General features: G+C 36.3%; 1 protein-coding gene across 1 annotated transcript in view; it reads left to right on the top strand.

Moving 5' to 3' along the window:
- LOC132390902 (PC3-like endoprotease variant B) overlaps positions 1-12,457 on the top strand; it is a 786,805-nt gene extending 774,348 nt beyond the window's left edge. Inside the window, exons 21-23 of the mRNA XM_059963438.1 lie at positions 3,087-3,256; positions 6,024-6,161; positions 8,485-12,457. Of these exons, the coding sequence (XP_059819421.1) occupies positions 3,087-3,256; positions 6,024-6,161; positions 8,485-8,508 (332 nt within the window). The 3' untranslated portion in view covers positions 8,509-12,457. The remainder of the gene's footprint in view (positions 1-3,086; positions 3,257-6,023; positions 6,162-8,484) is intronic.
- The last annotated feature ends 2,082 nt before the right edge of the window (positions 12,458-14,539 follow it).

Raw genomic sequence — 14,539 nt, 5'->3', positions numbered from 1 at the left:
AGTCAGAACAGAGTGGACTGATTTAAGTGCTAAACAAAATGGAAAGGGTCCAACATAGCTGGAAGATGGGATTTTATATGATCCATTACCAGCTACTTCATGATTGTTGAAAGCTGAAAGCTGACATGATCTTCAGCTCTGTGGAGAGAGTATTTCAGATGCAAGGCCATAACTGAATGCATACCCATAGGATGTCACATGATGATTTCCTGGAAACCCTTAGCCTAAAAATGGATTGTTCAGAGAAAGTGTCCAAGTAGGATGTAGTGCCTATGAAGGCTGTGGGTGTAGACTCTTCCCAAATGGGCATTCTCCAAACACAACAGCAGAGTACAGGTACAACAAGAGCCATGATAACATTGGAAAGTCTTTCAGGGGGAAATGACACTGCAAGCATCAATCTAGGAGGAACATACCTACTATATTACAAATTTCATCTGTGCGAGGCGTAATGTGTGGACTTGCAAAGTGAAAAGAGTAACCATTTCATGAAGACAAACAAATCTTGGGGAAAGAAGTCAAACTAAAAGGGAAGCAGAAGAAAGATGGCTGGAGCATAATTTCCCTGTTCATCATCCAAAGCCAAGCAGAGCAGAGGAGGGAAGAATTTAAAGGAAATCCTGACAGAGCGACAGCATTCTTAAGGAACCCCCACATCATGATCCCTGTGTAAACTAAGTGACTCTCTATACATTCTAATCAACACCATCAGCATGACATATCAATAAATAGCTGGGGAGACCTGAGTATGTTTAACAATCTCCCACACCTTGCTTTAGCGTGTCCATTGATTATAGCATATGAATGAACAAATCAACATTGTAATTTCTTAGCTTGTTACAGCATTTCTATGATTGAGATCTCACCTAAATAATACAGACCTTTGGATGACATACATTTTTCTGTGAACACTCAATTCTGAAGACGTAAACAATGATTGGAAGGCCACCATGAACACATGAAATTCCTTTTAACAGGGCTTCATATTGATGAAGTTATGATCGCTACCTCCATACCAAGCTCTTTTTATGGTAACTTTGGTGAAGCTCCTTTCTCCTTTAGGATCTTCTTCACACAAATGTAGTAGGCAGTTTAAATAGTTTTGACATGGACTAGATGGGCCAAAGGGCCTGTTTCTGTGCTGTATGACTCTAAATCTCATTGACCAGGACCAACATCCCTTTAATTTATTGTGGGAATTATGGCTGCCATGGAAGTGTGTGCTTTACAGTTGAAACCCCTCTCTCATTCCATTCTGATAGAATGTTGAGCTTTGCATGGACTTCGATAAAGCCCCGATATGAAAAATTCAGGTCCTGTTTTAGTAAACACTTCTGGGTGAAAAACACCCTGAAACTATTTCAATTTTGTTTTTGACTAGTTTTGTGATTTTGATTTTACCAGGGATTTGATTTGGGATTAAATGCTGCACATCAAAACTAGTACAGTCCAATTTATATGCATAAATGCACAATGAATATTCAAGTGAAATTTTCTCCATTGATTTATTGGCATGGCCAATTAGTATTAAAATGTAAACCACAAAGTTCAATGTTTTCTAAGCAATGTGTCTTAAACATCCATCATTCAGGTTAGGAGTTGAATCTACTTCTGTTTTCACTGAGTTCCTTGCACATTCAACATAAGAATTACTTTTCTGCAATTATGGAATATTGACCATTGGGTGTTGTAATTTTGATTGGAAGATATATATTTAGTGCACCATTTCCAAACTAAGACAACAGGAATTTATCATTGGCACCATAATACATTAAATTTTATAATTATGTCATGCTGACTTAAGATATCTTTAATTTCCTTTTTTTGTTTTGCAGTATTGTTTCATTAGAAGAATCATAAATCTTTTTCTCTGTAAGACTGGTGTTTTAACAATGATGTCATCATTGTTGCACAACTGTAAAGCTTTCTCTTTCCTCTACCAAATATCCTTACTTTCTTTCGACAATGAATTGCCAATTTAAGCAGAAGATTTGCTCTGTGCTTTGGGTATAATGAAATGGTAAGTGTATTTCTGATTTCATTGCACCTGGTGCAGAGAGCAAATCTTTGCCCAATATGGCAATTTGTGCCAAATTACAGTTTTTTTTTAGTGCTGTGAGTATGTGCCTTTTTGAAATTGTTTTGAGACTGCCCAAATTTGTTTCACAGGATTATATAGAAGGGGAGTGGTTATGTTACTGGATTAGTAATCCAGAAATCTGGACTAATAATCCAGAGGCTATGTTCAAAATCCAGCCAAGGTAGTAGTTAATGATCTTAGAATAGTTACCTTTAAGAGTAGTCGTGCAACTTTTTGGTTGTTGTCAAGATAAACCATATGCTTTACTGATGTCGGAGATTTTCCTAAACGTGATTCTAGTTCCACAACAATGCAATTGACTTCAACCATAGACTGAAGAGGCCATTTAATTCAGAGCTAGACCATAACTAACAATTTTCCAGAAACATCCACATCCATAGGGTCATAGTCTTACTGGATAGAAACCAGCCATTCAGCCCATTAAACCCATTCTTGCCGTGAAGTACCTACTATACTAATTCCAGCTATCAGCACTTAGTTCATACATTACTATGTCTTGGTGATTTAAATAGCCATCACTACTGAGAGAATATGGCCTACTCCATCCACTCCTGCATTAAATAGATTAAAAATAAATCTTACAGCTCATAGAGAGGAAGAAAAAGCTCAAATCAAGTTCCTGAAGTTGGAAGCAATTTACAACAAAACAATAAGTGTTGTGTAACATTCTTAACTACTGTAGCAACTATTACCTGGCTTGCTGCACTTTGCAGAAAAAAAATAAAACCGCAAGAAGGAACCATCACAGAATAAGTTTCTAGTTGAAGCAGTGGATCAGGAAACTCTGAGGGTCAGATATTTAAAGGAAGAGAAAAAGTTAAGAAAATCGGATTTCTTACTACAGCCTGAAAAGTTAACTCATTTTCTCCTTTACACAGATGTTGCCTTACCTAGTACATGTTCCCAACATGTTTAATTTGAATTATGTTGAGACTAATAAAAAAAAGGGTTAATTCTGAAAGCTTTTGTGCTCTTATCTGAATAGTTAAGGATGATGTCAAAAATCTCCAGGATGAAGACGATGAAGACTTAATAAATCTCAAAAATCTAATGAAGGAAAACAAAATTGACAGCCGACTGGGTGAAGCATTCTATCGTGAACATAAGAGAAAGGTGGAAGCAGACGAAATTCCTTACACCTGGTCAGATCCACAGGTGAATATCGATCATTTTAAAGATGTTTTGTTAAGTTATATTGCGGCCTGATTTCTTTGAAAATTTTGTGACTCACAATGAATATTTATCTTGAAGTTCGCTAATGATGTAAGACTGAGGATCACGAGGATGTAAACAGTCTTCAAGGGGATGTGGACAAGTTAAATGAATGATAAAGAACAGAGCAGGTGGGAAATAATATAGAAAAATGGGAGGTCATCCAATCTGGAGCACAAAACTGAAATGCACAGTACTTTTTAAATAGTGAAAGACTGGGAGATGCTGATGTTCAAAGAGATCTAATTATCCTTGTACACAAATCACTGCAAGTAGATGTGAAGATGCATCAAGTAATCAAGAACCCAAATGGTACATTGACATTTATTAAAAGAGTTTTTAAGTACAGAAGTAAAAACACATTATTACTGTTGAACAGGGCCTTAATGAGACTGCACTTTAAATCTTGTATACAATACTCAACTTTTTACATAAAGAGGGTGTACATATCTTGTATAAACTGCAACCAAGGTTCACTAGATTATTTCATGGTATGGCGGGTTTGCTGTAAACGGAGCAGTTGAGTAGATTAAACCTGTATTCTCTAGACTTCAGAGTAAGGAGAGGTCGTCTCTTTGAAGCTTACAAGATTTGAGACTCAACAGGGTAATAGAGAAGCTCTTTTTCCCTCAGAAGAATCTAGAATGTGGCTTTGCATTCATAAGCCATTTAGAACTGAAGTGGGGAGAAAGTTCTTCATTCAGGGATCACTCAGGACTGGAGGGCTGTGGAGGTTCAGTCATTAAGTTCATTCAAACAGAGATGTTAGATTTCTAGGTATTAAGGGACATGGGTAGTGCAGGATAATGGCAGACAGCCATGTTCTTGAACTAGAACAGCTATAAAGGATCAGATAGCCTACTTCACTAATTCTTATCTATTTGTGTTTTTTATTTGTGCAGCCAATAACTTTGATTAATGAGGTGATTCCTATGATGCTTTAGAAATTTTCACCACAACAAAGGTTCTGATTTAATTTGATTTCTTGCATAGTAAAGGTTTCACACATTAAAATGAAAGGTGAGGATTACATTTCACATCTCAGTTCATGAGATAGCACTCAACATACATCAGCTTCCAAAGCCAGCAGCCCTGCACGGTAAATGTTGGCAGTAAATGTGATAGCTAAAGTACAATGTAAAATATAAGGGCATAACAAAAAACAGAATTTCATCAAGAATACAAATTAGGGAGGTGTGATTGTGAAGGAAATCATGAGGGATGGAGGAAATATTGTGTGGAGTTCAAACTGAAGGTTAGAAACTACATTAAAGACATAAGCAAAAATGATAACCATAGGGTTAACATGACAGTGTCAATATGGATGTTAAATTGGCTATGAAAAGCACTAAGTGATGGTGGAACAGATGTTCAGAATGGAGGGAAATCTATAATGATGAACCGTAGGGCTAACATTATGATCACTGCTCCTTGCGGTATAGATTATTGCTCTTAACTGAGGTATGTATTGGGGTGATACAAATGGTGGAAGTACAATAAGGATCATAACTCAAAAGGATGGTGCTCAAGGGAAATAGGGTGCTTCCTCTGAAAAACTGGGGCTGGTATACTCTGCCCGTAGTGAAGCAACCGCACAAGTGGTTATGAAGTCACCTTAGCTCAGATCTCTGCAGACGTAAATATCACAATGAAATGGTTTTGTGAGTTTACCTAGCTGACTTCTTATAGACTCTACTTTTATAAACCTTGCCCCATAAGGAAAAAGATGGTCTCCTCCAACATGGTGAAGGAATAAGCTCACAAGGCCCCAATGTCCCTGCACCATCTTACTCACCTCCCTCTAGTTCCTCAATGTCTTAATCTAAATTAAAGGAATGGAGGACATTGTGTAAAGGTAGTGTTTAACTATTCAATCTCTTGAAGCATGTCCTCTGTATGGTTGGTAGACTCGGTAGAATACTAAGCATGTGAGGGAGGATGCAAGAGAGGGTGGAGTAGGTGGGGGTTGGGGAAGGATTGATAACAGTTTGTGTCATGAACAGTCTACATGAGTGTGATTGAACTGTGGCTGACCATGTGACTGTGCATGTCTGGGTAAGTATGCATAGGAGCATGGTCTGTATCTCACCCTAACGTCCCTTGTAAGATCACAAATTTTTGCTACATGCTATAGATTCCCACTCTTGTAGAAGGACGTGCAAGCACTTCCTGCCATGCACTTTTTTACAGATGCTCTAATCGGTCATAGCATATGTTTTGCTGCTGTCCGACAGCTATAGGGAGTGTGTCTTTAAGAGCTGAAGCTCTTTCTTGATTAACTGAGTCCACTGGGAACTGCATTATCATTTTATGGTACCCGATTCTGGGTGTAAATCTATCCTAATTCCATTTTAAACTAGACTTCGGTGAGTTTTCAGATATTCTATTCAGAAAGATATAGACGGTCAGCACTTCAGAATCAGATGCAATCCAATTTCTAGGATCACTCTAGGGCCTTCTCAGTTGTTTGCCCTATTAACTCAACCTTAGTCCTTTCCTATTCTGTAGACCTTATGTACTTTGGCTCTGCACTTGCATCTCTCAATTTAAAAAATGATCAGATTGACTTAAGTCAATGCAAATTTTAAAAATAGCTTTCTACAAATGTGACATGGACAGTATAGTTCCATCCATTTCCACTTCACATTAAACGTTGCATTATAAGAATACAAATTGTTTATTTTTATTGTGTCTTTCTTTTCTCCAACAGTTAATTCATGATGCAAAACAGTTAAATGATCAAAGCTCTAGTCTGGGAAGAGATCTGCTGTACAAATGGTACAACTTTAAAATTTCCAAGACTATTCGTCAAAAGAGATCATGGTTAGCTGATAAATCTGATGGGCAGGTGAGTTTCTATAATTTTTCTCCTGTTTCTCTTCCTGTATCATAATAATGGAATTTCAGGAAGTCAATGATCTGCCAAACCTTTTGGTTGATTTATTGAGATACAATGCAGAATAAACTCTTTGAGCCACAGTGCCCAGCAACCCCTGATTTAACCAGATCACCCGTACTCTGCTGCATTGTGTTACCATACCAAATTGCTTGCACTTTATCTCGTTGGGTGTTAGATATGATTACATACTTGGATGGAGATGCTATGATCCAGAAGTTCATCGGAAGTCAAGAATAAGGCATAAATCTTGTGTTTATAGCCATTTCTTCCTAACAAAGAAATAACAGTAACCAGCTCACTCTACTGTAATGAAGGGAGAGAACAAAGAAAGAAAAAGGACAAAGAAGCTTGGTTATCTTGTAGTAAAAGTTATTTGAACTACATAAATAAAGAAACATTCCATTGCTAGGAAGTAGCCTATAGAATAATCAGGTTCAGTGGCTTGAGACAGGCTATAGGGGAACTTGTGGAAAAATACAGAACTAACTGAACTACTATTACTGAAAATTCACTAAACAGTTACTGTATTGACAAACAGCTGATTGTATAAAACTATAGCAAGTATAAACTACAGGGAAAATATCTAATCTAATACTAGCAAAATAGTAATTACAAATCTAATCAAATGCATTTAGGAATAAGTTCCAATGAAAGGTTAACAACAATCTGTCCTTTCAAGAGGGGCTAGAGAGTTTGGGTCTGTGTATTGAGTTTGAAAGAATGAGGGTTGATCGTTTTAAAGCATAGAAGTTCCTAAATGAGCTTCATGAAAGATTCTGAGTGGACTTTGTGGGATGGATGTTAAAATCTTTTCTGTTGTGGAAGAGTCACATGAACAAGGAGCCATTACTGAAAAATAAGTGGCCAGTCATTTAAAACTGAGTTGCGTAATTATTTCTTCTCTTCAAGGCTAGTGAATCTCTGGAATTCTCTGCCATACATGATGTTGGAGACCAGATTATTAGACATATTTAAGGATGAAATAGATAAATATTTGAAAGGTTAATGAATGGAGGGTTATAGGGAAGAGGCACAGAAGAGAAGCCGAGGCCAGTATAGATCGATTACGATCATATTGAACGACAGGGAAAGCGTAAGGGCTTGGTTGATGGCACTTATTAGTAATTTCTTGTCATCTGGTGTTCTTTATATAAAATGCTACAATGGTAAGTCATTTAGGTATGAAACCTGTCTCTCTGGAATTACCATGGTTATGGGTGTTTAAATTAACTCAGATTTTTCATAAAGATGCATGGAATTAACTGATTGATTTATTGTTTCTCTGTTAACTTAATTGATTGTTCCTGTTAAAATGGTTGCTGGATGTCTTCCTATCTAAAACTGAGAGAAATTTGGTAGTGGGTACAAGTCAATGAATAAACTTCCTTATGAGGAAAAAGCAAGGATGAACAAGGTGTGGATTTTGATTAGCATTGCATAGCACATACTGCTGCTTGCAAAGAGATGAAATTTTTATACTCACTGTTTCAATTTATTTGTGATTTATTCCAACTAAAACACTTTCATGATATGCAAATGATGGGGTGGTGTCAGCCAGGGGGTGTGCACCAATTCTCTCTTTTCCTACCAGTGCTTACAGCTGCTCTTGGCTCTCCTGTATCATGTGCAAGTGCCCATTATCTATATAGAGTACTGATAGCTACTCTTCACAAATTGTGAGCAATCAAATTCAAAGCTGTCTTCACCTGACTTATATTCATTTACAGTTAGGGTGACTGCATCGCAATCAGGAACCACGGGCAATTTTCTTCTCTCTCGTTAAAGATGTCCATTTCACTTTAGGCATCCCTGTTCCCATGCCATCCAAGCTGAAGTGACAGAATTCTCAGTATTCTAGCTGTTTTCTGATTCTAACCACATCCAATGTTAGCCCTATTTAATTTCAAATCACTGGCATCCAGTTTTATTTCACCTTTGATAATTGATCTGTTTAATATGTTGCATGGTGTTATTTTCTTCAAACCAACAAAATTATTATGGTTTCTGTTTAAAGATAAAAATATGATAAAAGACAAAAACATTGCAAAACTTATGCCATAATATTTTATGCAAGATAATGTGGCATTGAAGTTAACATGATAGAAATGATTCTTTTTATTTTTGGCAAATAGCCACTGAAGTTAACATGATGGAAGAGATTTTTTTTGTTTGAAGAGCAGAGATTTTAGAGTTATGTTGGATTTCAGTCATTAGAAAAGATCTGAAATATGCTTATCACATTTATTAATTCTAAAGTACTTTCCTACCACAGCCAGAGGTTCTCGATGACGTTTAGTTGGAATCTGAAAGAAGCGACGTTCAGCCAGCAGAAGAATAGAGCAAGAATCTGACATCTTCACTGAACGTTTTCTCAAGTAATAGAAAAAGCCAGAGATGGAAAATATGAAGAAAACCCATGCAGGAATAATTTAAGACAAGAATATTCATAATGACACAAAGCAATACCTCTTTAATTTGACACTCTTTGGGTTGTTGCTCTTTTGAAAGCAAAACAATAACAGTTTTAATCCTCTCATACATGGCTCTAAAGAAACCAATTGAACAAAATATCCAGAGGAATATATATTGCATAAACCAAACAGCTGGAGGAATCCACTAAGTCAAGCAGCATCTGTGGAGGCAGAGAGGTAGTCAACAAGCCCCGTAACATTAACTACCTCTTTGCTACCACAAATCCTGCTTAAGCTACTCAGCTGCTTCAGCAGTTTCTCACTCCAGAATGTAGCATTTACAGTCTTTTCTGTCTCCATTGGAAAGCATATTACATATTATCAGGATGTGTGGGGTTACAGTTTTGCACTGGTGCTAAAGGCAAATTCTTGCTTCACAGTCCCAATAGAAAGTAATAATGAAAATATTTCACTCAAATGACTATTTTCTGAAACTATTTTTAAGAAGTTCATGAACTTACTATCCAAAACATATCCAATAGAGTTGCACCCCAGCCCACCAGACTTAATAATAGTTTCTCTTTGACTAACTTTTATTGTTTTCCATCTGGAGTGACTATAAGAGTAAACTATTTTTGGTTCCTGGATCTAGTTATTAACAATATCTAAGCTCAGAACATAGAACAGGCAATTCAGCCATTAATGTCTGTGTGAGAGGAGTCTCTAATTCATTAATGTTCAAAACTATGACCTTGTATAATATTTGAGTTTTGTTTATTCTGATTCATCAGTAGAACATTGGCAGAAGATGCAGAAATGGATATTATGACCTTAGATTGTGAATTCTGTTTTAGTGTTTACAAAGCTTAAAATGCGGTTTCCATACTAAAGCCTTCAAATGAAGATATAACTTTGTTTGAACTTCTCAGTCTAAAAATAACAAAATAATAATGTTTCTAACCTGAGCTTTTAAATTCTCCCCTAACTTTTGAGAGTGCACAGCCCCATTTATTTTCTGAGCTTGTCAGCTGACTCTGCTGTTAATGCTGTTGTAGCATATGAAGTGAGGTGCAATATTTATCTGCACCTGATAACCCAAATGAAAATAATCCTAGCTCAACCTGCCAAATTATATAGGAGCCACCATCTCAGCAAAGCTTTGGGCAGCGTTACTATTTCCTCTCCTATTTCTGGAAGTAGCAAAAGGTGAAAGCAATGGGCCAAGACCCTTCGTCAGGTCTGAAACGTTGACTGCTCATTTCAACGGAGGCTGCCCAACCTGCTGAGTTCATCCAGCTTGTTTGTACATGTTGATTTGACCACAGCATCTGCAGTGTACTTTGTGAAAGTAATGTGCTGCCTTCAGCTTCAAAACAGCATGAAGGAGCAGGTATCAAATCTGTCCCTGATGGCTAGTGCTAAACTCTTAATATAGTAACCAGTGGCTGCACAGTGTGCTTCAGTTCCACTGAAGTCTGAAGGACTGACTTGCAAAAGTGGAATACAAAACATGGACACTACCATACTGCATGTTTAGTATCAGCAATCAAGGATAAATTCCTAACCAACTCATAAAGACTCCTCAAGTAATTAAACTGAATTGCATAAACTTCTCATAAAGTTATTTAAGTTAATCTAAAAAATAAAGCTAAAATTATCTTGCTACAAGAACTAGAAATATTATCTTCAAAATGGTATAATTAAGAAGAAACTGTACTTGGTTTATAAGTTTTGGACCTCTTCTTCAACCACTGTAGCCAGATTAAGACTTTGAATCTCATCTGGAACTGAGAATTGCCAGCATATGCTGAGTGGACAGGGATTCCTGGGACAGGAAAGGTGGGATGATTTGATGACAGATTCTAGGAGGAAAGTGAGGTGTGTTAGTTGGGGAGTGAACAGTTGACTGTTGTACCAGTACTCTGTGCCCTCACGTTATAAAATTAAAATGAGTCAAAGCCAGCAAGGTGATGCCAGCTGAGAGTTTTCTCATTCTAACCGGGAGACAACAATTGCACTACACCATAGCATAGAAACGTACAGAGCTGTCATTAAGCAGGTGTGAAACCAAAAACTATTTTGCATCAATTAACTATCATGTCTGAAAACAAATTAATACTTTAAAAAGATTGTGATTTGTGAATGGAATTTTTATGCCTCTGCTAGTAACAAATTTTGTGCTTTTTTAAGTCCAGAACAATAGCCTTATTTTTTCCTAGGAATTATCATCACATAAACCTTTAAGTATCACTTCAAAATTATATACATAATGACAGTGGCCATCCGGGCTAGGTTACAAATGACCGAGTAAATGGAGTCTTAAAATACAAAAAAAAAGATCACTTAGAAAGACATCTTCCATTATGATTCATAATGCAGAAAGTGCTACATCAAGATTTCTTCATAATACAATAATCTATAATTTAACATTACTGGTGGAAAATGTAGCTGTCATTGGTTATTAATAAAATAGAGAATCAAATTCTCCTATGAGCTTGATCATAAAATAAAACCAATTTTTTTAGGAAAGGATAACTCTCATTGGATGCTTCCACTAACTTATCATAAAACATTTATATGATTTTTTCCTGAACATAATCCTGCTCATTTTTGTTAATCATTTGATTGTAGATAATTTTACAGTGCTATGCCACAATAATTTGATCCACTTATCTTTAAGTTTTGTTGGCCGTGTGTTCAATTGCCTACTTAAAAGATGAAAGAAGAACTAATATCTTAAGGAATTTTCACTGCACAGAGTCATGCAGTTTTTTAAACTCCAATTAAATATGTTACCCTCTATTACTGGCCATGGCATGACCATTAGATCAAATGTCAGATAACTAAAGAATATGTAATGAAGAGTTAATTTCTGCATCTCCAGATACTAAACTTTGATCCACAGTCAACCAATAAATTGCTTCTTGGACAATTCAGGAAACTTGTAGGAATCTCAATCTCTAACAGCCCCACAAAATCCCACAGATTGGCTTATAATGCAGCATCGAAAGGATTCTCACAGTCAAAATTCATTGTCTATTTATTACTGATTACATATTTTAGGAAAACTAATAATGTAGCTTTAATAAAAAGTTATATAATGAAATAATTTGAAACATGACTTTAACTTACAAAGAACTGATAAAGTACAAAATATTCACTTAATTATTACTGACCTTAGTGGGAAAGTGGAATTTTGACATTGCCTGATATTGACTGTTTAGTTGCAATGCTTTATTTAAAAAGTAATCCTTTGAAGACACTTACTACCTAGAAATGTCCTCTGAAAGCATTGTGAACTCAAAAACTTTGGAACCAGCAGATGGAATATCAGGTTTCTGTGGACAGACGACGTGGATGAGTACAATATTTCTTAATATAACCTGGATATCTTATCTTCATGGCCCATTTATGAAGTCTGTTTTTAAAGTATGTTATGCTTGGTGTTTGATTGCTAAATCAAAATTCACAATGTGTTTCACAATAATTATTTAATGGCATCAGGGTATTTTGGGAACTTTTCGATTTGTGTCCTTTGTGAGTTTTTTTTCAGTTTCTTCTGTTATTTTCTTTTCTGTCCAATAAAATGAATGAGCAAGCATAACCTATGGCCTTTTATACACAAATACATTCTCTTCATTGTTAGAATTCAAAATACCATATGAAAATAAAACAGGTAAATTATATGCTAAGAGCAGAATACTACAGATACTGGGAATTGGAATTTTTAAACAAAAACCAAATATATAGAAAATACACTACAGTGCAGAGAGCATTAGTGAGAAAAACAATCCACCCACCCAAATCTATTCATGCTGCTAAGTAGGTTTGCAACATGGCTGCTCAGAGAAAAAGGATCTTCCCCTAAAACATCATTATGATTCCAGTGAGGAATTCAAGTGACATGGCTGAAAGTAATTTTTATTAAAGCAACATCCTCAAGAAATCTCATCAAGTATGCTATGTGTTTCAACTGTATCAACTTATCTTAAAGGACTCCAGAATGGTGATGCTTAGGCCTAATTTATTGCACCAGAGATAGTGAAGCATATTAGAACAAGGTGGAGGAAGAGTGAAATTATGTATACAATGTCAGTGAACCATATAATTCATCTCTCTGACACTTGCATGACAAATTTTCTTTGGTTTCCATAATGCCACCAACAAACAAGAATTTAAAACCATCATATCTATACACTTAGTGTACACCTGCTCATTAATGCAAATACCTGTTCAGCCAATCAAGTGACAGCAACTCAATGTATAAAAGCATGTAGGCATGGTCAAGAGGTTCAGTTGATGTCCAGGCCAAACATCAGAATGGGGAAGAAATGTGATCTAAGTGACCTTGAGCATGAAGTGATTGTTGGTGCCAGATGGGGTGGTTTGAGTATCACAGAAACTGTGGATCACCTGGGATTTTAATACACAACAATCTCTAGAGTTTATAGAGGATGGTGCAAAAAGCCAAAATAAAACATCCAGCGAGTGGCAGTTCTATGGACAAAATATCTTGTTAATGAGAGCAGTAAGAGGAAAATGTCCAGATTGCTCCAAGAAACACAATAGAATCCATGTGTTCACTTTTTCACTATTGCGTCTCTGACTGTGAATGCCAGCAAGAAAATAAATCTCTGGTTAGTATATGCTAACATATATTTAGGTTGATAATGAATTTACTTTGAACTTTGAACTTTGAGCTGGCAGTAACTGAAGTAACCACGTGTTATTTAACAGTTGTGTGCAGAAGAGCACACAACACGTTGAACAGTACAAGAGTACTCGCGGTGGCCACTCTATTAGGTACAATAAGTGTCTAATAATGTGACCAGTGAGTGTAGTTAGGCATCTGTATATCAACTCACCATTCCTTCAGTTAAACTGCCATTTGCCAGCTACTGAACAAAAATGTTCCAGATCAAAATTGATGGTGTATAGCTTCTTGCATTCCATTGGTTCTGCACTCACCAAGGTGAGGGGAAGTATCCAGTCAGATTCCTAGTATGTGTCCTGTTGGTGGGAAGACTTTGGGGTTTTAGGTAATGAGCAGTCTCTACAGAATAACAATCCTTTGGGCCATTCTTCTAACTACAGTATGCATCCAGTTAACGTTATGGTCATTAAGGCCTTCAGGCCTTAATCTGCATCCTATATTGGTAATGCCATTGGGTATCAAGAGGATATAGTTTAGTACTTTCCAGTTGAAGAAGGCCATTGACTATCAGTTGTGGGGCATGAGCATTGCTCACCACATATAAATAGAAACTTACAGGTTACCTAAGCTGCTGCATCTGGCCCAAACTATACTATTATCTGTATGGTTAGAATTCATCCGAGCACTGTGTGAATCTCAGCAAATATCTCCTATTCTGACATCATGATAACAGAAGATCTTTGACAATAAAGATGCCTAGGCTTACGGCACTCCCCTGAGGAACTTCTGCAACAATATGCATGTACAACAATCATTATTTAAATCTGTCATAATATATTCATGTATGTCACCCATAATGCATAATATAACAGTAGCCGACATGAAACATTGAATGTGACATGGTTAATCCAAAATAATATTTAGATATGATAATTATGATTTGCAAAATGTGAGACTGAAATCATAATTTATCAGCTGCATATCTGCAATTGTCACAATGTTCAAAGTGTAAGATAAAGATATTCAATGTGTAACTTATTTATGAACATGCTTTATATTATCGTTGTGTACATGGCAATCACAGCACATTTGATATGTGTTGTAGAAAGTGAATATATGTGAGTGTTAGGAAGAGAGACATCCATAATATGTAACATTTGGGAATGTTAAGTCAACTCGACTTCAAAAGAATAAATCTTGGTACAGTCAAAATAAATCTTCAATATTTGTTCTAGCTGTATAGCTGGATTTGCCCACAGGCA

The sequence above is a fragment of the Hypanus sabinus genome, chromosome 3 (genome assembly GCF_030144855.1).
Source record: "Hypanus sabinus isolate sHypSab1 chromosome 3, sHypSab1.hap1, whole genome shotgun sequence".
NCBI classification, from domain to species: domain Eukaryota; kingdom Metazoa; phylum Chordata; class Chondrichthyes; order Myliobatiformes; family Dasyatidae; genus Hypanus; species Hypanus sabinus.
Note: the sequence above shows the minus strand (reverse complement) of the source record. Positions and strands in the feature narration are given on the sequence as shown.